The sequence below is a fragment of the Myripristis murdjan genome, chromosome 20, assembly GCF_902150065.1.
Source record: "Myripristis murdjan chromosome 20, fMyrMur1.1, whole genome shotgun sequence".
Taxonomy (NCBI): domain Eukaryota; kingdom Metazoa; phylum Chordata; class Actinopteri; order Holocentriformes; family Holocentridae; genus Myripristis; species Myripristis murdjan.
In genome coordinates, this window is record NC_043999.1 from 24277542 (window position 1) to 24300712 (window position 23171).

The following is a 23171-nucleotide window of genomic DNA, read 5'->3' on the forward strand; positions in this document are numbered from 1 at the left end:
GCTGTAGATAGTTTACAGGCACCAGAGCTGCTCATAGGAAGGAGTGACTTCAGGAGTTGAGAGTAGAGAGAAAAGGCCCATATGGGAAGGTATGAGGGGGGTCAGTGAGGGGCGACGGGGCAGGAAGGGAGGTCAAGGGGGAAGATAAATAACATGGATGTGTTTTGCTTCCAAGTCGGTCTTTTTTTCAAGCTTTGTTTGAATGTGAATTAAACCACACCCAAGTGAGCAAGCATTCTTATATTTGTGAGTAAACCTGACCACATGCCGTTATGCATATCCCTGACAGATACAAATATGGCTTTGGATATATTCTCACATGAAAATTTAAATGAAAACAAACTTCCAAACAGAAACAGGATCAGAATCAGTAATACTTTATTGATCCCTGAGGAGAAATTGGGTCAGCTACAGTTGCTCAAATTTTTAAGAGGAGAATAAATTATAAGCATGAGTGAAATTGTAAGGACTAGAAAAAGAAAAGAGAAATATAAAAAAAAAAATGACCATTACAAATTAGTGAAAAAAGTATGCATTATGCATAAATATCTGCATTGATACTACTTGTGCATCAATCCTAATTGTAAAAAAGTATGTGCATTATGTTTAAACATATGCATTACTTCTACAAAAATATGACAACAATAAATACAAACATAAGAAATGCATCAGATAAAGTGATGATATCCCGTGGATGGAAGTTAATCAGAAGCAGAAAAAAAGAGCAATCAGACACACACTGGCCTTATGGGTCAAATGCTGCCTTCACTGCCTCCTTGTAAACTTCCAACTTTGGAAATCAAACACACAGACTGAGGCATTCAAATGCTTTGTGTTGGACACAATAACAAAACTGACGCTTTGACAAAGCTTAGCATTTGAGTAGGTGTTGTTTAATTTTAGGAATGCACCAGGAATACATTTAGTGTTACAGCTCATTAGTCAAATATTACTGTAGGCTATGTGAAACTGACACGGCTTTTGTTGCAGTACAAGTAAGCTAATAACTGTTGCCGAGGGAGCAAATGCAGTTCAGAGAAAAATGTGTGACAAATATAAAATGTCCTGGAAAACGTACAGTATACAGTATACACAACAGTACACCGCTTTTTACACAACGGCACATTTTATAGCAGTTAACACCTTTGATGCCTGCCGCCCACAAACGCCACATTTCGGTAAGTTGCCAGCTTTGGTCTCTTCTATTCTATTCGCAAAATTGTCACATTTCCGACTTAACTGGAAGGCAGCGGTATAATTTGGGGGGAAAGTGGTACTTCCAAAGCAAGAGCGACATTTCGCACACATTTCCGTCTTCGCTTAAATGTCCTGAGACAGAACTGACCACTTTTACTTAAACCAATTAACCAAATCGAATATTAAAGCCCTTTTGATTTCGTTGTTCCACAAAGACTACAATAATTTATTTCCTGGTGGTGACCTACTAATACAGTAAAGGGAAAACAACTTTGATCCGCTGTAGTTTCCGTTTCGTACGGACGTAGTGTGACAATGGTCAAGATAAGTCTGTTTACACGAAGGTTATGGGAAAAATGAAAGTATTTCAATTTAATTTTGTTTTGGGTCGTGGGTTTATGGCCGTTGGTAATCGTTATCCTCTGTTTCATAAAATTCAAATGGAACTGGATTGCTGTTGTAACGATCGACGTCGTTGCAGCTGTGCGCATGCGCGAGGTCTTGGGCGGAGGAGGCGGATTGTCCTCTTGTTGTTCTTTACTCTTTGTCAGGATTCAACAGCTGGGTGGAACTCCGACAAAAAAAAGTTGCTTCAGTGACAATTTCCATGGGGATGGCAGTTTGACTCGGAGACCACTTATCTGTCTTATTTAGTGTTTAGTCCTCATTTTAAATCATGGATTTCAATGTCAAACGGTTAGCGGCAGATGCTGGTACTTTTCTAAGCCGTGCAGTCCAAGTAAGTTCTCGCTTCTTGTTCATGGAAACTGTTGGTAAACTAGCTGCTAGGCTAGTTGGCGTTAGCTAGTTAGCTTGCTAAACACTGTGTCTGTTGTTGGCCGAACAGCTAGTCCGTTATCAGCTCAGAGGATAAAACACTATTCCCGTTGTTGCAGCTGCAGTAGAGTACTTCAAACAGGACCTGTCTCCTTTGTAGCTAACAAAACCCTCAAGCAGTCTACACATAACTTAACCCAGTTGAGAAGCAGGCCGCAGCTTCAATTAGCAAACAGCAGTAACGCTTCTGTGAGCCACATCAACTCCTGTCATTTCACTTAACGCCATTCATGCACAGGCCCGGCCAGCTGGAGACGGCTAGTCAGTCACTTCCAGCTAAGATTATTTACTTGACAGCTTAGTGGAATTTCACAACCAAGCAGCATCCCTAAACCTCTCACCCAGGACAAATGTGCAAGCTGGACCCCTCCTTTCATCTGTACAGTCAGTCTGACCCCATTCAGTGAGTTATTACAGTGCTGTGCTCTTCATTAGTTTTTGTTTTTATCTCATTTTTTTAAGGTGTTATTTTCTGTTTAGTTTCAATTAGTTTCCAGAGTGTTTTGCTCGTTTCAGTGCAGTGTTTATTGTTTCAAAGTGTTAGTTTCAGTTTAGTTTTTTATGAGCTTCAGTATTGGTTTTGGTTTTCTTTTGTTTTATTGTGATATGGGGGGTGTTTGTCAGATTAGGTATTCCAATCCCAACCCAGCTCTTTGTCTTCAGTCCTGCACAAGTCCCAGTCTCAGTAAACACCAGCAGCAGTGCCTCCTGCCCAAACTGACACACTCACACTAAAGACATTTTCTTCCCATTTTTATTCTTTTTTAGTCTTTTTTTTTTTTTTTTGTAAGTACACAATGTGGTTTCAGTTAGTCTAGTCCCAAGTATAGTTTTTATTTTAATTAGTTGATGAAATTGTTTTTCACACCTAGTTTTAGTTATTAGTGTTGCTTTAGTGAACTACAATAACCTTGCTCTAATTACTTGATCAGCATCTTTCTTGCTCAATATTTAATGAATTTTCGTACTTGGATAAAATTAACATGATGATGTGTTTTTCATGTCCTGGATGCATTTTGTACACATCAGCATCTCTTCAGAGTTTATTTGACCTCAGAGTGCTTTAGCTGTATAAAACATATATAAAATAACATTTTACACATATTTGTTTTAGTTGTTTGGGATGACACTGAGGAACTACAACATGCCATTTATAATCTTTAAAAAAAAACCTCTGCTTTGGAGTGAAAGTGATCCCAACTGATAGAAACTGTCAGTAAATTTGAAGGTAACAAGAGGGTTAATAATCCCGCTATTTCTGTGTCAGTTCACAGAGGAGAAACTTGGCCAGGCTGAGAAGACAGAGTTGGACGCCCATTTGGAGAACCTTTTGGCCAGAGCCGAGTGCACCAAGCAATGGACAGAAAGGATTATGAAGCAGACAGAGGTTTTACTACAGCCAAACCCGAGTAAGAACTGCACTGAAACACTGCCCCCGCTGCACATCACACCTTTCTGTGGAGAGAAAGCCACACACACATCTGTCAGTTTATGCTGCTTTGCCTATTGACAAACATGCCATAACTTCTCAACTAGTTTTTAAGGCTTTCAGGTCATTCAAGCCATCCACCTTTTTTTTTTTTTTTTTTTTTTTTTTTTTTTTTTTTTTTTGTTGTTTGTTTGGTTTTTTTGCTGGATGGCAGCTGTGTGGATAGAAGGCAAAAAAAATTCTTGAAATGTGGTTTGGTGTATTGGATGTACACTGCACTGAGAATTGGCTCACCATGATTCCTGCAAAAAAGGAAGTTTGTACCGTGCCAAAAAAGCCAAGAGTTTATTTTTGGCATGTAGGTTGACGAATAAAATGAGATAATCAGTACATTGTTGCTCACCCACGTTTTGAACCTCACATTTGGGGCAGAAACATGTTACTGCAAAACAGAATAAATCCCAAAGATAGTGATCTCATCATCAGGATTATTTTTGGAGCCTCCTGGCCTTTGTGGTTTTTTTTTTTTCATTTGTGTGCAGGTAACTATGTGCTGATAGTTTTCCTCGTGATTCCTGAAATTTCGTGTGCACGATTGCAGATAAGAGGGGCGACAATGAATGAGCAGGGTGTTAGATGGAGTTTGGCATTAATCAGTGCAAGGGTTACGTCTGTAAGTTCAGCTGTGCATCCTCCTCTGCTCACAACATGATGCCACATTGCTGAAACGCCAGCTGTTGCACTACCACAACATAAACGAGGTTGAAAGTATTTCCATTATGAGAGACTTTGCAGAATAAGTTCTTACAATGCAAAATATAATAAATGATCTACTGCTAGAGTTAAAGGCACTTAACATTATTTTGTTTGACCTCCACCATTAAAATACGTCTTCACAATCAGTACATTTACATGGACACTTGATAGTATCTGTATATTCTATTTGCATATTCCTTCTTTTTTAGAATGTATCATTTTCCAATAAGACATGTGGGATATGACAATGTTATTTGGGTTTTAGGAGCATTCTCTGGTTGTGTTTACAGTGCATCTGGACTGTGTGTCTCAGTTGGGGAATTTACTGAAGTTTTGTGACACATGGCTGCCTGTTTATGGTCAGCTGGGTATTGTAAACAAACCAACCTGCCAACAGTTTGCAAGGCTGAGGTAGAGATGCATTCATAAAAGAAAAGCCCACAGAGATGCATTCATGAAAGAAAAGAAACACACCTACTTTCAACTTTATGAAGGACTTGGATATTAAAAGGTTTTTGGACATGAGCAAATATCACGAAGTGGTTGAGCGCATGAAAGATGGAGGTTGTGTTCACATGGTGGAACAAATTGCAGTATGCATTGGCTGCATGTGAACGGAAATATTAGTGGATTATTCATCTTCATCAGCCATGTAAACAGCTTTGTAGGAATATTGTCTTTTTCAGAATAAGGGTAACAGACAGAATATTCTGTGAATATAAATTTAGTGAATGACTACTTAAGATGCTCAAGAAATTTGACTGGAAATATCCTATTTCTATACTTAAGTAAGAGTTGGAATGCAAGACTTTGCCTGCAATATTTTTTGTTACCATATCGCTATTTTCACTTAAACAAAGGATTAGGGTATTTTCCTCACTACTGCAACACAGAAACAACAAACAGAGACAGACCGACTGCTCGAGGCTTATGTACAGTATTACTGTCTTGCTCTGAGAAAACTTGATTTGATCTCAGTCTTTGCAGTGATTACATCATTAATAGCTTGGACAATTGAAGTTGCTTTTTTCACGTTTAGAAATCCAACAGCATACTTCAGACTTTATGCAAACTATGGTTGTCATTTTGATATTTGACAATATCAGTCATGAAATCAGACCAGGTTTGACCTAGAAGCAGCTGAGGATACCAAATTGTTTTGCATGGCTGTCACTATCAAAGCCTCTTTTTCAGCTTCTCAGAGAGAAATTGGTTAGTGTGTGTCCTTGGACCCTTGGCCTGCTGTCCTGAGCTCACCGCCTCAGCACAGTCTTGTGAATCTTGTGACTTTGTAATTGAGTTTTCTTCTTACGATCTGCAGATGTCCGGCTAGAAGAATTTCTGTATGAGAAACTGGAGAAAAAAGTCCCCACGCGAATGAATAACCATGAGCTGCTTGGCCAATCCATGATCGACTCTGGCAATGAGTTTGGTCCCGGAACTGCCTATGGTGAGTGACACTCTCCACTGCTTGATACACATGCACAGACACAGAGAGAGAGAGAGAGAGAGAGAGAGAGAGAGAGAGAAATGAACACTGATCTCCAGCTGAATTCAGGTCAATTTAGATTCATAGCCTCTTTAATTCTATCCCCACTTTTGTTTGTACCTGGGTCTTTTCTATTTTAAAAGCCACTTTGGCTAAGAAATTACATAATCTTAGCTGGCATAACTCTGATTCCACAAGCCACCATAGTTGGTTGACAAAAAATGCTCTGCCTTACAACGAACCCTGCAATTACAGAACAGATAGGAAGCTGGAAATCTTCGTGTCATGTTTGAGATTGTGGGGTTGAGTGCTGTTTAAATGAAAAATGTCCCCTGGTTATTGGAGAAAGGACCAACAAAAATAACTTGCCAAACACCAAAAAAAAAAATTAACAGGTTTTTGAAGGGCCTTTGATCTTATTTATTTTCACATGACCATCTGTTATAGCTGTGAAACATAAGTATCTAGTGCCACAGCCAGTCTCATGTCGTTCCTAAGTAATGGACAAGGGCTTCTTACTGCCGTTGAACAAAACGTGGTAGGTACCAACAGGCTGTAGTGTCATCTCAAGGCTGAAATCCATATAAGCCTGAGGGGACATTTGCGGGTGAGAGTTTGGCCGTGTTGTGGCATCTTCATTTCTGGGTTGTGTTGGATGTGAAGTGCTGTGTCTGATGCTAACCTCTGCAGGAAACGCCCTGATAAAATGCGGAGAGACAGAGAAGCAGATTGGCGGGGCCGAGCGGGAGTTCATCCAGAGTTCGGCCATCAACTTCCTCACACCGTTCAGGAACTTCCTGGAAGGGGACTTCAAAACCATCTTGGTGAGTTTGACCCCAGGCTGTCAGTCACAAGTGTACTTGCTTTTTATTGGACTTGAAACCAGTTCACAATTCTTGTTAAGTGAAGACAGATATCACCATATGTCACATTGAACAATACCCAAAAGTCCCGTATTTCATCGAGAAATTATTGCTGCGCTATGTAATATTACAGGTTGAAAATGACCTTGCAGTGTGTGAGTCTTGACTATAGGTCTCTTTCCACCATATCATTTTATAGCCAGCCTCTTGTTATTTCCTAGTTTGAGTTTTCTAAATTTCTAAATGTAATTTTTGAACTGAAGCTCAGAATCAAAGTAATCCAACAGGAGCCTTGCAATAGTGAACTGTTTTTCTTCTTTCCATTTAAAAAAAAAAAAAAAAGTCGCACATTTGGTTTCTACAAGGGACTTTGTGGTATTGTGTTTACAAAATGAGTTTGTGTTCTCCGCACCCTCTAGTGTTCAGAAAATCCCTTAGTGCAGCTTTAAGGCAATAGCATCCAGCTGCAGACCTGCAGACCCCCTCTGTGGCTGAACCAAAGGAAATGAACCTTGTGTCTTTAAAATACGACAGAAATGAAGGTTACAATTTTACAATTGTTTTGGCAAAGAAAATTCTAAAACACACACATACACAGAGGTCAGGTGAGACCTTAACATACTTATACTTCAGTGCTAGATTTAGAGTTATGAGATGGATTTTTTCTGTTGAAACAATAAAAGCCTTACCACATTAACACTGCTCACATAACAAAATGTACGAAACTTATATCCATTTTGTGTGTATGATTTTCTTAATGATTTGAGCAAGAGGGCTAACATTTGTTCATTATTCCCACCAGGCCAGCCAAGGAGCACAACTTAGGGCTTTTATTTTAAAGACACAAGGTTCATTCCACCTGCCTAGCCAGAGAGCCTTGCTTAACCACAGAGGCGGTCTGCAGCGAAACATCACTCCTTTAAGGTCCAAAAACACACGGAAGTGTAAACTGACAAATGTGCCAATTAAGAGGAAGTATCATTCTTGTTCAAATTAGTGTTGTGTCCCACAGTTTTAGGGTTTACATCAGTAGCACAGATGCCAAGCCTTCCCATAGTCAGAATGTAAAAGGGGTCTTGCCTTGTTCAGAAAACACCTGTGAATTTAAAACAAGGGGAAGCAGGGGGGCCACCCATAAGTCACCCTTTTGTTTTTTGCATTGGACCCCGCTGACACCCTGTTGCATTGTAAAATATTCATGTGTGAATGCAACTACTGTCCCCTGTGGGCCACCGTAAGGGATTTGTGGGAGCCCATGACAGGAGAACTCTTTGTGGTGCGTTCATGGGTGAGGATAATAGGATGGATTTTGATGAGAAAACAATCGAGCAGGCAGCCTGAAGCAGTAGAAAACGTTGGTACCTCACAGTCGACCACACACAAACAGCTGCATCAGCACAAAATAAAGCAACCAATATGGTAAAAAGCTCAACAAATGAAGGGTGGAAGATGGACTGGTTGGGGACCAGCAGGGGAAAACGGCACCATACTCCTCTGTGAGGCCTGCTGCCAGTTTCCAGCAGTGGGAAAGATATTAAAACAAATCTCTGTTCAAATTGTTTTTTGCCAGAAAAAGAAGAATGCAAATGTTTTATTTCATAGTTGAATAGAATTGCCTCTGAAAGGAACCAAAATACCCCTAAAATTGGATTTGGGGTAGCAAGACGTGGCCTCTGAAAAAGAACAAGCTAGTTTGTCTCCAATATAGCTGTTTTGTACTAACCCTTTATTCTTGTTGTTAAGGCCAGCAGTGTCTGTTGTTGTGTTGGGGGGCTTTTGTCATATTTCTTTTGTAAAGTGTAATTCACTCAGCAGATAAAACCAGATGTAATTTGTGGTATCATGCCGCTGTTGTTCCAATGAAAGTCAGATGGTTATGTTGTCGCGCAACTCCTCTGCAGCATGTGAAACATGAACAAGACCGCTTAGTAAACACTGTCCAACATCCTGCACAACGAACATGTGCATCTAGTAAAAATCCCAACCTTGTTATTGGCTCCCCATGCCTCTGTAAACAGACAACAGGCAATACACACCGCTGCTGTCCATCTGTCCGAAAATGGTTCTGAATTATGGAGCTTGGTTTGAGTCAGATGACGATTTTTAAAGGACCGTACCAGTGATTCTGCATGTTTTGCATATCTTCACAAAATGTATATACTACATGTTTCTGTTAATCTCTTCCCAAAGCAAGCAGACATATTTTTGGACTTCAGTATCATTGATTGATTGATTAGCCTGTATGTTGTAAAATCTTTAGTGCCCATGCATGATTTGCATGATTTGAATTTATTGCAGTGGAAATGTGGGGAAATTGTAAATGGGCCAAACATTCAAAATCACTGATATGGTCCTTTTAAACTTTTTCCTGTGTTTTGTGTCCAGAAAGAACGGAAGCTGCTGCAGGTCAAGCGCTTGGATCTGGATGCAGCCAAAACCAGGCTAAAGAAAGCCAGGATGGCTGACGCTAGAGCTGTGGTGAGTACACACACACTCGCACACATACACACACACACACACATTGTCAAAGCAGCATTGCCATTTTTATATCTGGGTCTTTCAGTTATTTTAGTGGTGATTAATGAGTGGTCTGAGTGAATTGTCTTCTCTCCAAAATCAGTTGCCATTTCCCTTTCAGAGAGGCAAAAGCTCTCTGGGCGTTCCCTGCTGTCCTTCAATCTGAAGTCACAGAAGTCATTAGTGATGCACACAAAGTTGCACAATATGAAGCCATCTGCTTCATCTCTCATGACTTACACACAGTCACATGAGCCACTATGGGAAGTCTCCACTTCTCTTTTCAGTACAGTCGATTTTGTTCACTGTGCCATTTTTCTCTAAGCATCTTGATTTATGTTCTATGCTTGTGTGTCTTTGTTCGTTCCTTTGGATTTGAGCTTTCTGGGAGAAACCTTGCTAAATTTAGCAGCAAGCAATCCATGCCATATTCCAAGGGTAATGTTTCAGAGAGAGAGGCATTTTATCCACTGTGCCATCGATCATCAAGGCACTGTGTCATGTGGCCCGCCAGGCAGTGGAGCAGTTCTGTCAATGTTGAAAAGCATCATGGCTTTGGAACATGAACATTAACAATGCCAGCAGTGTGTGTGTGTGTGTGTGTGTGTGTGTGTGTGTAGGGGATTGGGGGGGGTTCAGGTATGTTGGCTGGAGGAAATTCCCAGTGGAGCAGGAAGGCCAGGGGAAGTGAGCTGTTATGGGGATAACTTGATGCAGGTGTCACTTCTCAATAGTAGTCTCAATAGCAGTAGTAGCAGGTGCTCTTGTCCTCCCAGTTGATTAATTAACAAAAAAGGAGACAAAAACAAATCACCAACACTTATTTTTAAGGATATTAGATGGGGGGGTCCACCTCAATAGCAGGAGGCTAACAGTTAGCATTTGGACCATCCCGCCAGTATCCAGCACTCAGTGACAATGAGAAAAAGATAGCACTGCTAGGACTTTTTTTTTTTTTTTTTTTAAAGAGGGAGTTATCTCTTTAGGAGTTAGCTCCTTTAAGATAGCATCTCCTCCCAAACAGCTCAGCTGCATCAAAAAATAAGCAATATGAGAGATAGGCTTGCTATATCTGAAAAAGGAAGATTTATGCAACTACTCAGCTATGTGCTTACTCCTCTACTACAGCTGCCATTATCCTACAACTTCTAGAAGTGATATATCCAAACTGTGGGATGTTCTATTAGAGCCAGAAATGGAAATATAGAATTTGGGCACTAGCCCAGCAAAGCTATTTGGCTGCAGCCCTCAGAACATCCACAATCAAATTCTAGCTTTTGAGGACAGTTTTGCACCAGTGCTGATAGAAACACACTACCATACCCCAGTTACATTTGCAGCCCCTGTTTAAGAAAAAACAATAATTCACCTTTGCCTTTCAGAAACTTTTGCATAAATTGTACACGGTGTGTCAGAACATAGCATTACATAGCATTACCAAAAAGCAGGGTTAATAGTTTCCTGCCAGACTCCCTGAGTAAACCCCTACCTCCTTATTCATTTTTGAGGAAAAAAAAAATCATAAAACACTGTCACACTGGTACAAGACAGTTATGATCAATGTATCTTGCATTTCCAAGCCTGTTAAGTGAGTAGGTTTTTCCCCTGCTGGGTATAACTGCCCAAACATAGACACGTGTCATCACAATCAGATATTTCCAGCTACAGTGAAGCAGAAATGGGACAGTATCAAAGTTTGATTATATGGCCATGAACATTACACTTTGATGGGCATGCTGCAGGTTCTTTTTAAAACTCTGAAAATGTCTTAAATGCCATTTTACAAATACTACGTCTTCAAATTCATTAAATAGTCTTAAGTTTGAATTCATGAAGTTTTAATGTCAACATAAACATCTTATGTAATTCAATTTATCCATCTATTTTTCTTTTACATCAGAGTTAACGTGATAAAACACTATACTACTTGCCTTTTTACTTTGCTGCTCCACTTACCTTTTGAGAAAATGCCCAGCTCTATTCAGATTAAACTTGATGAAGAGTTGGCTTTAAAGGTGCTTGTTGAAAATGTATTGGAACAGCTTAGGCCTAAACTGATCTCTTTTTATGTTAAAAACACAGCTTTCCATTTGAAGGCAGAAATAAAATTGTGCAAAGCTCGATTGGATCTGTACTGGACTGGTGATGTGATGTACATGCATGCAATTTCAACCCTGCATAAAATATGGACTCTGCATATTATGCTGCATTACGTTTTGTAATAAGAGAAGGCTCACACACTCTCTATTGCATTCTGTATGAATCTTTAGGATGGTCCTTTTTATGCCACAGGAGTAAAAATACATATGTTGTTTTTATTTCCAAGACATATCTACAACCTTTTATGCTGTCATACAAGCAACTATAGCAATAGATCTATGACTGGGATTCTTTTAAATGTCCCCAGGGTGCACTCAGAGCTTTGTAAAACTGCTTTCTCTTTTTATACACTTTGGCCATGGAATGTGCTGCAAAATACCATTACCTTAGAAGCACTCCCTTCTTTAAAGGTTTTTAAAGGTTTTTAATAAGTTGCCGTGAAGGAAACATGTTGCTGTTTCACCTAATCTTTGTCTTGGGGTGCACTTTGTTGTGGATATCACTGGTATAGCTTGTATGCCTCTCTTCTTACACTATTTCCTTTGTGTGCCTTCAGTGTGTTATGTGTGATCTGTCATGTGAAATTGTTATTAGTGTGAAACTGCTTGTGCTGCCTTCTTGACCAGGACCCCCTACAAGAAACAATCTTGTATCTCATGGGACCTTCCTGGCTAAATAAAGGATAAATAAAAAAAATAAAAAAAATAAAAAAAAAATACAGGGCAAGTAACACCTTGCCATCTAACCTAAAGGAAACTGCTACAATAACAATTACTGAACATAATCCTATCGGAAACTGACCTCTGCACTGTACCAACTGTATTGTACTTATTTTTATACATGCCTGCCTGCTTATGAATTTGAATTTTCTATATATTTGCTCAAAAATCTATTGTGAACTTTGTTAACCTTTGACCTTGAAAGGTCCTAAAAAGTATTAACTTTAACACTCCGATACCTGTAGACATCCTGGACAACACCATATAAGAGGATCTGAAATTGGTATTGTTGAGCAAACAAAGCAATCTCACTATCTCTCAGCAAATGTCAAAACCATACACAGACTCAAAGTGTACGGCAAATCACAGGCAAGCTCCAGGAAACACCAGTTTGAGGTTGCTTGGTAGTGAGAAAGATGAGGACAAGAAATGCCTTTGTATGTTGTGTGGTTTTGCTAAAGTACGCAGTTCTCTTGCTGACACACACATGGTATAAGGATGTGCTGTGTTGGTTGTGGCTGAACAGCAGCTGTAGTTCTAACTACTGTGTCACTGTTTTTAAAACGCAAAGCAGCAGATGTGAGCAGAGGAAGTGACAGAGGTGAGTGGAATGTTGGGGCCATCTTTGAACACACACACTCACAAAACCAGTGTCAACAGCTGCCGTCTGTCCCCTCCTCTCTGCCATTCCCACTCTCTGTCTCCTCCATGACACACTGTTACACCACATGGAAAACCTGGATCCCATGAAAAAAAAAACAAATTAGTGCTCTTCCTTCCTCCACACCTCTCTCTCTCTCTCCTGTGTAAGCTTTAGAGAGTGCAGGACAGTAAGACCATTGTCCTTGTCAATCTCAGCTCCAGACCATACATTTATTGGACTGTTCCCCTCAGTTAGAAGCTCTCAACAAGCCATTGTTCCAATCCTGCCGCTCAATATGAGGAAGAGGAAAGGTTTCCCTTGTTCCGCTTGGAACCGTAACATCATGTTCAGTCGTTTGGGATTATTTTCCCTCCTGTTCCTTTTTGTCCCATGTTAAGCATCCCTCAGGCTCCTCTTGTTAAATCTGTTATTGGCACGCATCCATACCATAGAAATTTTAAAGGGATAGTTCAGCTATTTTGAAAAATGTGATATTATTTGATAGCTGTTATGTAGGACAGTAGAGTGCTCAGTGTGAAGTGAAGTGTGAGTGAAGTCAAATAATATCACATTTTTCAAAATGGGTGAATTATCCCTTTAAGAATCATTCAGGCTTTATAGGTCTGTCATTGGCATGCATTCACATCTTCAAATGGCATTGTGGTTCTGAGTTTGAAGCTCCTCTTGACAATTTTGTGCTGATACACAGTGTTTGAATTTATCTGAATTTAATGATTTTCAGGTCAAACAATGCCAAAGTTGTATAGTTTTCAGGGTTTTCTCCCCCAGAATTGTACTCTTAATAGAGTTGAAAAATGTTTGTTAACATTTTTAAACTGTGTTTAAAAGCACTTTTTATAAGCACTTTGTGATCTTCTTGTTTTTTTTTTTTTTTTTACTGGCAAATTGCTCTGTATATGATGAACAATAGTATGTGCAATGACATGGAGCTTTTGTTGGTTTAGTGTTACTGTGATTCCATCCATTTGTTTAAGTTGGCATATTGTATATGTTATATTTATTCTACAAAAAGCCATTTTTGTGAGACGTGTTTCCTTGTGTTTCCATACCCAGGCAGAGCAGGAACTAAGGATGACCCAGAGTGAGTTTGACCGGCAGGCAGAGATCACCCGACTGCTCTTGGAGGGCGTCAGCAGCACTCATGTATGTAACCAAACTTTAAACAGAACAACAGACATATTCAATGGTAATTGAATGTTTTCAGCTCAGCTTCAGTGTCTTGGCATGTATATATTAATACAAATTAAATGTTTTCTATTGCCGTCAAGGATAGAGATAACACTTTGAATCTTTTAGCATCAACTGTCATTGAAATTACAAATGTTTTGGAGTAGAAAGACCTTCAAGTCCTAAGTTAATATTCTTGCAAATTTCGTTATGATGCTACCTTTGAGGAAGGTAACATACATAAAGAGTTTAATGAAAACCAGTGACCCTTCTAATTCTCTCACGTGTCTTCCTGCACATCACCAGGCACACCACCTACGCTGCTTGAATGACTTTGTTGAGGCCCAGACTACATACTACGCACAGTGTTACCAGTACATGGTGGATCTCCAAAAGCAGCTGGGCAGGTGAGGCATCAGAGTCACTTGCTATTTTGCCATATTTGCTCTTATGCCACATTAATTCATACATGTGTCATTTATGTAGCTCACCCTCAAATGCCCAAGATGAATTTCCCTCAAGAGAGACTATAAAAGCTCACGTAATCATATCAAAGCTAATGTAATACAAAATTGTCCTTGTACTCAGGCTACACAACATTTGTGTTACATTATCTAAAACAAAGTTTTGTTTTTTTTTATCATCTAACCAAAAGCAGCTCCACTCAAGCAGCTTGGGAGCAAAGTGTTGAGCTCATTGCCCCAAATAAGTTAACATATTAATGATTTCAGAAACAATTCAATTACTTCACTCATGTACTCCTAGGAAGCAGCAGTTTGTTACTCTCATAATGTTGCCCTCATATGTCAAAAACCAGTGAACTTGCATTGTTTTTTCCCTTCAAAATAAGCGTAACCCTGTGTGTTTCTGTGTGAGTAATTATGGAAACAAAACAGTTTTGATGTCTGATGCTCTTGTTATCCTCAAAGTAGAGATTGGGCTTACTTAGTTTATGCCTACTTCACCTGAAAAAGCGAGATGAGTAGTTATGACAAAAACAGGGATTGAGGATGATCGTCATCCTCATCAATAATTCAGTTTCAGTCTTAATCAGAGATGGAGTAATAGCAAAAGTAAGATTTTTTTTCAAATCAGTAATGCTAATGTTGTTACTGAAGTTGAAACAGGAAGTGGGTCTGCTGCAGGTTACTTGTAAAAGTTAAGGGTCAGTAAAGGAGTCAGCACAATGGAGGGCTGTTTGACATTGTCATTGTCATTCTTCTTCTCTTCCTCTGTGCAGTTTCCCCTCTTCATTCTCAAACAACAACCAGTCCTCAGTGTCAGGCGGGGCCAGCATCTCAGTGCCCACCATCCCTGTGTCGGCCTCTCTGCCCAGCCCGTCTGCAGGCCGCGGAGGCTCCACAGCGTCGGGCGGCTTCAGTGAGCTGAGGAGTTCCAGTGGCAGCCGCAAGGCCCGAGTCCTGTATGACTACGATGCCGCTGGCAGCAGCGAGCTCTCCCTGCTGGCTGATGAGGTGAGCAGGGGACACTTGCTGTTTTTCCATTGTAGTTACATGAAATGAAATTGTGGAGGTGTGTGTGTGTGCGTGTGTGTACATCTCTATCTATCTATCTGTCTATCTATCTATATTTCTTAATTACTCAAACCATCTTATCCTGCAGTTTGCTTTCATACTTGTATCATCTTATCAGTCAACATCATTCGGGCACTTATGACCTCTAATCCAATCATCCGAATACTTGGTGAACATATTACAATATCTTAAATGTCTACTAAGCTATTATAACACCAACCAAACCGGGGCACCACACTGCTAATCTAGTGCTTGTACAGTAGCCTAGGCTCATCAAAACCAATCCACTCACTTTACTGGAAAAGCAATGAACTGCCCTCCACAAGCCTGGGGTTTGGCTAACAATGAACCACAGTTACATCATTCACTAAACCGTTCACACTAATATAACATACATTCAGCAGATTTTTCCAGTTTGCTCCTGGCTCGTGTGATAATGCTGCTGGATGGCTGATCGCCTGTGATAATAAGATGGATGTTATTGCCAAGAATTTGGCCTCTTTGACAAGAGGGGAAAAAAAAACAATCTCTTTGGTTGACGAATGCTGCTGCGTGATAGAGAGCCTGTAATTTAAGCTGTCCAGTCAGGCCGTTATTTACCATGACAAATGAATGTGTAACAGGCTGCTGACACAGAGACACTGCTAGACTGTGCAGGATGCATCTTTTACAGAGAAAACATAGAATTTATAAGTCATCTCAATAAAACCTGCGGGCGATACAGTGCTGCTGAAGTATGTCATGTTTAAGTATTTTGCAGAACTGAAAGAACGTGAAGCATTTTTACTTATCATGCAGTGCTGCAAGTCCTGAATGGAAAATTCCAGCTTTATACAGCCTGTGTTTCATTTTAGTATTTTTGACCACCATTTCTATCAGATTTAATAATTTTGCATTCACAAGCCTCATTGTACAGATAGTGGCATTGCTCGTCCCCACACAGTTTTACATTGGCACATTTCTGCTTATCTTTTCCCAAAGCAAATAGTCAAATTTTAAAAGTCTGACATCATGTTGCCCACATTTTACCCATCCTTTAGTTTTCATTCATCCTACTGTAATATGAAAATGTATTTATTTATTTATTTATTTATTTGGATCCCCATTAGCTGCCACTGAAGTAGCAGCTACTCTTCCTGGGGTCCACAACAAACAACAATAATTATCACATATTACAGATCTCAATAAAAACAGTTAACAATCCTAATAAAAACCTTTCCAAGACAAATAAAAGTCAAATAAAATCAAACATCACAACACCTCAACTTAAAATGAACTTTCAGAGATGTCGAACTTTCCTCACTCCAGTATTCCTTCCAATAAAGTCATCCACATTAGTTTTCCTAAAACCAGCATCACTGTTGTGTTTTGATTACTCGAGATTGAGTGGAAAATTACAAAAATAAGATCCTTAAATGAGCTTATCGGTCTCTTTGGACAAAAGTACCCTAGGTGCCTGCAGTTCCTTTAAAAATTTCTTAAAATGTCTGAAATTCAGTTTTGTGAATGTTAAAAGGAAACCGTTGAATTGTCTCAAATTTGAATTTGTGAGGTCTTAATTTCTGCATCAGAGTCGGCACTTCTGATGTTCCAAAACTCTGAATCCCCTGAACTTAACACTGCCTTTATACTGACTTGCTACACTTGACCTGTTGGGAAAATGTTTTTTGTAGATGAGGTTTGTTGTTGGAATCTGATGAAGGAATTGGTCTGCCGCTTATTCTGCAAAGCACTGTTTTCTGCTCTGTGTCAGATTTCTGCTATCCAAATGATGTCCAAAAGACAGAAGTACCCCCCTTCTCAGCTCCAAGTTCCTCATCTTGTCTTGGTTGGGTTGAATTCTTTTCTGTGTCAGTGTTGCAGGGAGTTTCATTTTCTGTCACACTCTTCTATATTTGTTCATTATTGGAGCCCACGTGTCATAGTGGTATATTCAAGACAACTAAGAGCTCCGACATCAAGTCTATCAATAGACAGCCCTGTTACCTTTAATGCTTATTTGACTTGGAAAAAGATTATTATTGTCCCAGAAACAGTCTGAAAATGTGTTATTATCAGTCTTAAAAAGCATTAAATATAACTGTGATGCCTGGAAATGTCTTTGCATCTGATACATGACATAATGTAATGTTGTCCTCTTGTACCTCTCAGGTGATCACGGTCAGCTGTGTCCCAGGCATGGATTCAGACTGGCTGATGGGTGAGCGCGGCAACCAGAAGGGCAAAGTGCCAATCACCTACCTGGAGCTGCTTAACTGAGACCCTCCAGACGTCCCGCGACAAAACAAGCCGACCCACCACTCTGCAACCCAGGCTGTGATCTCATATTTATATCGTGTTGCAGGGACAGGCGTCACTTTCGCTTCCATTCAGTCCATTTCAGCTCAAGAGTCAGATGTTTTAGTCCAGAATGAACCGTTTTCGAGCTGGAGTGAATCAGTTGGAGTGAAGGGAAAGGAAACGGCCCCGTTCCCTGGTGTGTATACAACTTGCAGTATGTTTGTAAAACCTTGCTTCCATGCCTCTCTGTTTGCCGCCATGCCATCTGCAATATGTGCCAGAACATCTCCCAAACTGTATTTTTACAAGTTTTTTGTTTGTTTGTCTGTTTACAACATATAACTCAGATGGTTAACTAAATGCTTTTGATGTGATCTTTCTCTCTTCCTCCTCTGCTAATAATAGTTCAGTTTTTGCAGCTAATGACAGCCTAGATACATTATTTTTAATGTTTGTAAAAAAAAAAGAAAAGAAAAAAGAAAGAAAGAGCACTTCAATTTGAGGCAGAAAATCATTTTGATTATTTTATTACGTCTTATTTTATGATCGATTATCTCATGCAGCAGCCTTTAAGATTATCATAAAACATGACATGCTTTTTTAATAGAATATGTAATGTGCGCCAGCTTGTTTCTCATGGACATTGAGCAAATCAGAAGAAACAGAGGATTCTCAAGCTCTAACTGATGAAACTCACATGCCATATATTATTTTTAGTGCCTGTGGAAATATTTTGTCCACAGCAAATCCAGCATTGACACAGACAAGACTGATAGCCTTTGCAAGACTAAATGCCTTTCCTCCAGTTACTCCAGAAGTATTCCAACTAACCACCATTTCAATCTTCTCGCTCTTAGTATTGAACCCTACGATTTCAATTAAAACTATTGAGAACTGGGGACCAGCATTTCCAACCTCTGTTTAGGAAAAAGTGTCAACCAGATGACAGTTGTTCTTAAGTTATTGCTTTGGATATTGCTCACAAATATGAAATAGGCTCATGTGGCCTCTGGTTTTGGTAGATCTAATGTTTACTATGAAGAAACAGCGCCTTAAATTAAAACCAAAACCGGTTTTGGATTTTACTAATACGTCATCCTGCCAGTATCCCTTCAGACTCAAGTTCAGCTCTGTCTGCATAGAAATAAAAACATGTATTATTACATTCTGGGAGTTAAAAGTATGTTATTACACTGTTGCCTTGATATTTGTGTAACTGATATGATAGCATACAAATATATGCTATATGATGCAGTAAAAAAAAGAAAAAACACTTGGCTGTTTTTGAGGTTTTATTTTGTTTTCTTGCTGCAGTGCTTCCTGTGAGGACAAGATGGAGCTGTGACCAGTAGGGGGCAGAATGGGCTAAAGGGTCATTCTGTGTTGTTAATACATACTCGTGGCAGAATTCATCTTTCACTAAATCAAAAAGTGGAGATGTTTTTGCCCTCGTGGCTGCTGTAGTTGTACACAGTGTGGCATTTAGACCCAGCAGTGAGTTCAAGAGAAGACCTCTGCTAATTAGATGTGTATTTGCAAACATAATGCGCTCTGACCACAAAGTCAACATTCTTCACTTTGACAGACTTTAAAGTAGAAGATGTCCATATGCTGAGGAAATCACCCTTTGTGCTCTCATTGCTCAGAGGTTATTAAGGAAAAGTTTTCCCTCCCATTGCTTGTCGATAAAGCAAATAAATGGCAGCTCTTTGCAGTTAAAAGCCCCCACCGGCCATGTCTTCATGTTGTTTGTTACAGTGTGTGTCTGCAACTAAAGCATTCAGTTTCTGGAGGGAAAAAAAAAATACTTACATGTTCATCTTCTATTTCACTGGGTGGCAGGAAACAACTGGGTTTATGGGAAATGATCTCAAACATCAGCACTAGTCATCTCAACTACAGTCATGTTTGGTTATAATTACACCGAAATTCATTTGACAATGATACGTTGAAATATAGCACCTTTAAATACAGTTTTATTTGCCTGAATTGCAGGCTTCAGGCCTGTATGGTCTCATTGATCCAATTTTTTGATTTACCAAGGCAGCTAAATATTTTTCATTCTACTGAACTTTGTCCATTTTTGCGGCGCTCGTGCCTCAAAGTTTGTGAACCCTGTGACTTCCTCTTTAATTTGCTGTGCAAACAAATCATATCAAGATGGAGTTTTTTAAATTCTCATCTGTACTATCAGTGTCAAACCATTTTATAATCCATGTCACATCAAAGTAAAGAGAACATTAAAAATTTTAAGCCAAGGGTACAAAATCCAAATAATGGAGATGTTGTGTGTTCAAAGGTGCAGGTTACATCCTGTTGTGTTGTTCTGGGCTTAATCCTGGTGTTTCCCTAACGACCACCATGGCTCCCCGTAGAGCTTTGCCCTGTTAGCAGCTGTGGAACAGAGGAAAAATGTCCCCTTATCCTCATAAAAACAGAAGTATTCTCTTTCCAGCTGACTGGCCTTAGAGCTGTGCATGTCTCCTATGTCATGTGCAGCTATAGGCAACAGTAATGTGTACTGGACTGCCACAGCATACACATTTGACCTCAGTGGTAATCTGTTCTTCTAATGGCCAGCAATTAGCTATATTTTAATTATTAATCCAATTATAGTGGCCTCTTAATCATTCTTAAGTAATTACCGCTCATAATTTCCCTCAGGATATCTTTGCTTCTAGGTCATCCCTCACCCCCATCTCACTGTTTAGCTATAGCTTATATGTTAGGCTTCGTTCCGTACTAGCTGTAGTTCAATGCAGTGTATAAATACTTGTTTTCTGATGCAGGCCAAAACATGATTCGTTGGTGTCTTAATGCACACCCTAGTACAGTGTAGGGTAACACTGACTGTAGGCACGTTGGTCTTACAATTAAATTGCATCTTTACCTCCACCTCCATCTGTTGCTGCAGATTATAGGGGAACCTGATGTATTCTGGTGATGTCCTGTCAGCATCTGCCTTTGAAACGTCCCTACACCTCCACTTGTACATGCACTGGAAAGAGGTTAAATCTCATCATTGAGCTGTTTGGTATTTTTCAGCCCAGTCCCTGTTTGAATGTTGGTTCCCACAGAGCACTAACAAACTAATGAGGATATTTCCTCATTGGTTTTGCACAGCATGTGGACTCATATGACACTCGGGGAGCTGTAAAACCCAACACCAGAGTTTAATTTGGCTTTAAAAGTCTAATAATTCACTGATTCTTTGGAATTTGGATAAAACAGGTTTTAATTTTGAAAAAAAAACGTGAGTTAAATTACAAAATCTGAAGGTATATCATTATAGGCCAAGGCCTTGGCTGTTCAGCAATGTACTGGTGCAACCTCCTCATTTTGCATTTTTTTCATAAAATAGGTTTTTCCAGTTATTAGGCTACTTTGTTTTTGTCAACACCGTCACCGTAATGTTTTTTTTTTTTTTATTTGAAAAACATATTTTTGTATTAAAGAGACTATTACTTTAATAACTCAACAGCACCAAAGAAACATATTGTAAGCATATTCATTTAAAACCAATTTAACTGCCTCTGACGGTGGTGACACTAATCTGACGGTGGTGACAGTGGCCTCATTACAACATACATTTCCAAAATTTATACCACTCAAGTCAATGGCTTCTTGCTTAACAACTTTTTTTAAGTATTTGGTACAAAAAATAACAATCCTGAGCACTGTTACAAGCATTTTTCAGACTTCAGTCATCACCGTCAGACAGAAAACCTGACGGTGGTGACATCTGACGGTGGTGGCAAAAACCGACTCTTTCACATGATAAGCATGAGTTGTTCACATTAGCCAGCTTGTTTTCGCCCTGTTGCTACCTGCATCAGACCTCTTCTTAAAAAGTATACATTTATTCCATAACCTAATTTAATATTTTTTATACAGAAGTGACGGTGTTGACAATTTATGGTTGTGACAGTAGCAGTGTCCAAAAATATGAAGAGATTTAAGAGAAAATAGAAAACTTCCAGGAGCCTGAGCGGTCTTGAAGCATGCAGTAGAGCTGAAGGTTTGAAAAGGGCTCCTCAGGAATGTAACAGACCTTGTAGTTTTTTTTTATTATTTTTTAAATATATATCTGATGGTGGTGACGAATATCTGGGACACATTTTGAGCAACCACAAAATAATAGTAAATATTGTTCAAAACCCATCGTTTGTAGTTTTTAATACATATTATGATGTACTCTTTCATGTGGTAAAGATGTTATTCAATGAAATTATTACTTTTTGTTGTTTTAATCAAGTTGAAATGATTATCTCCTATCCGACGACAACTGGTTTTGTAGGCCATGGGCCAACATATAATCATTAAATTAATACAAATTAAAAATAAACCTATAAAAGAACCTTACAAATGTGCAAAGGACCCCCTGATTATGCCCTTGATTCTTTTTATTCATTAAAATGTTGTAAATTTCCAGCAGAAATAGCATTTTTCTTAGTGGGACATGATTTATCCAAATTCTCAAGAATCAGTGAATTTTATGTTTCAGAGGCATGTCTGCAGCACTGTGAACACATTGGCATTGGAACTCTTGTTCAACTCTATTGGGAGACAACATTTAGCATTTTCAGTTTTCCTCCCACGCCATATTCATTGAGTCAATTTGAAGACCACGCACTGAAGCAGCCACCCAGTGAACTAACGGGCCAATGCCATTAAGTGCTAATCAGCCTGTCCAGTGTTAAAGACCTCGTGGTTGACGGTCATAAGAGCAGCAAGGGGTAAGAGGAAGTTCTGCAGGAGGCCTGTTGACTTCCTAAGCTGCCTGGTGCATTGGCTCACATGGGGCCCTACGCAGTTCCTGGACAAAAATATCAACCGAAGAATAACACTCCCACCCTGCCTCCCACCCAGTACCAGCGCCATACATACATCACAGCTGTGGCCCACACACAGTCACAGAGATTGAAGAGTGTCACCCACTTTTAGCAGTTGTTATTTAGGTTCTTCGCAACCGTTAGCCTCATCTTGCTTCAGAAATCCACATGTAAGAGATGTAATCGTGTTAAGAGTCACAGTCCATTTTCATTTACCCTCCCCACTCTCTGCAAATATCTGTTCAGCTCAAATGGGTTCCAAAGCCAGTTCTGAACAGCAGTTAAAGCAGCAGTTCCGCTCCACTGTCATTTGCATTTTCCAACACATTTCTGTCAACATGACCGCATCAGATGAGATGTTATCCTTTGACCTTTGACCTTTGTCCTTATCGTTCACTTGCTGAAGTTTATCGCACAATTTTTCGAACCCTTCACATCCTTATTTTGCACTCACATTAGATAATGTGAGCCCTCACTGATTCACATATCAGATGAGAGAGTCTGCCTGAAAAAGCACACTTCTCTTCCGTCAGTCCTTATTGTGGGATTTGTTGGAGGGGAAACAGAGGATTCTGTACTTGATGACATTTCTGGAAACCCTTGTGTTCAGGTCTCCTCAAGGTTCCCCTGATCAAGGCTTGTTCTTATAAATGAGGATTTATGACTAATTGTAGTGCTAAATAATTGTCAAATTCACTATGTGTAACATAAACTAGTGGTTCTCAAATTGGGGTGCACATACCCCTGGGGGTACATTGGAGCATTGCTGGGGGGATGTGAGATTTT

General features: G+C 39.6%; 1 protein-coding gene across 1 annotated transcript; it reads left to right on the plus strand.

The window, feature by feature from the left end:
* The first annotated feature begins 1717 nt into the window (after positions 1 to 1717).
* sh3glb1a (SH3-domain GRB2-like endophilin B1a) lies at positions 1718 to 18826 on the plus strand. The gene is made up of 9 exons (XM_030079734.1): positions 1718 to 1936; positions 3302 to 3443; positions 5541 to 5669; positions 6399 to 6532; positions 8957 to 9049; positions 13625 to 13714; positions 14045 to 14145; positions 14979 to 15213; positions 17425 to 18826. Exons 1-9 carry the CDS (start codon positions 1874 to 1876, stop codon positions 17530 to 17532), a joined length of 1095 nt encoding a protein of 364 aa, XP_029935594.1. The 5' UTR covers positions 1718 to 1873; the 3' UTR covers positions 17533 to 18826.
* Positions 18827 to 23171: the final 4345 nt, after the last annotated feature.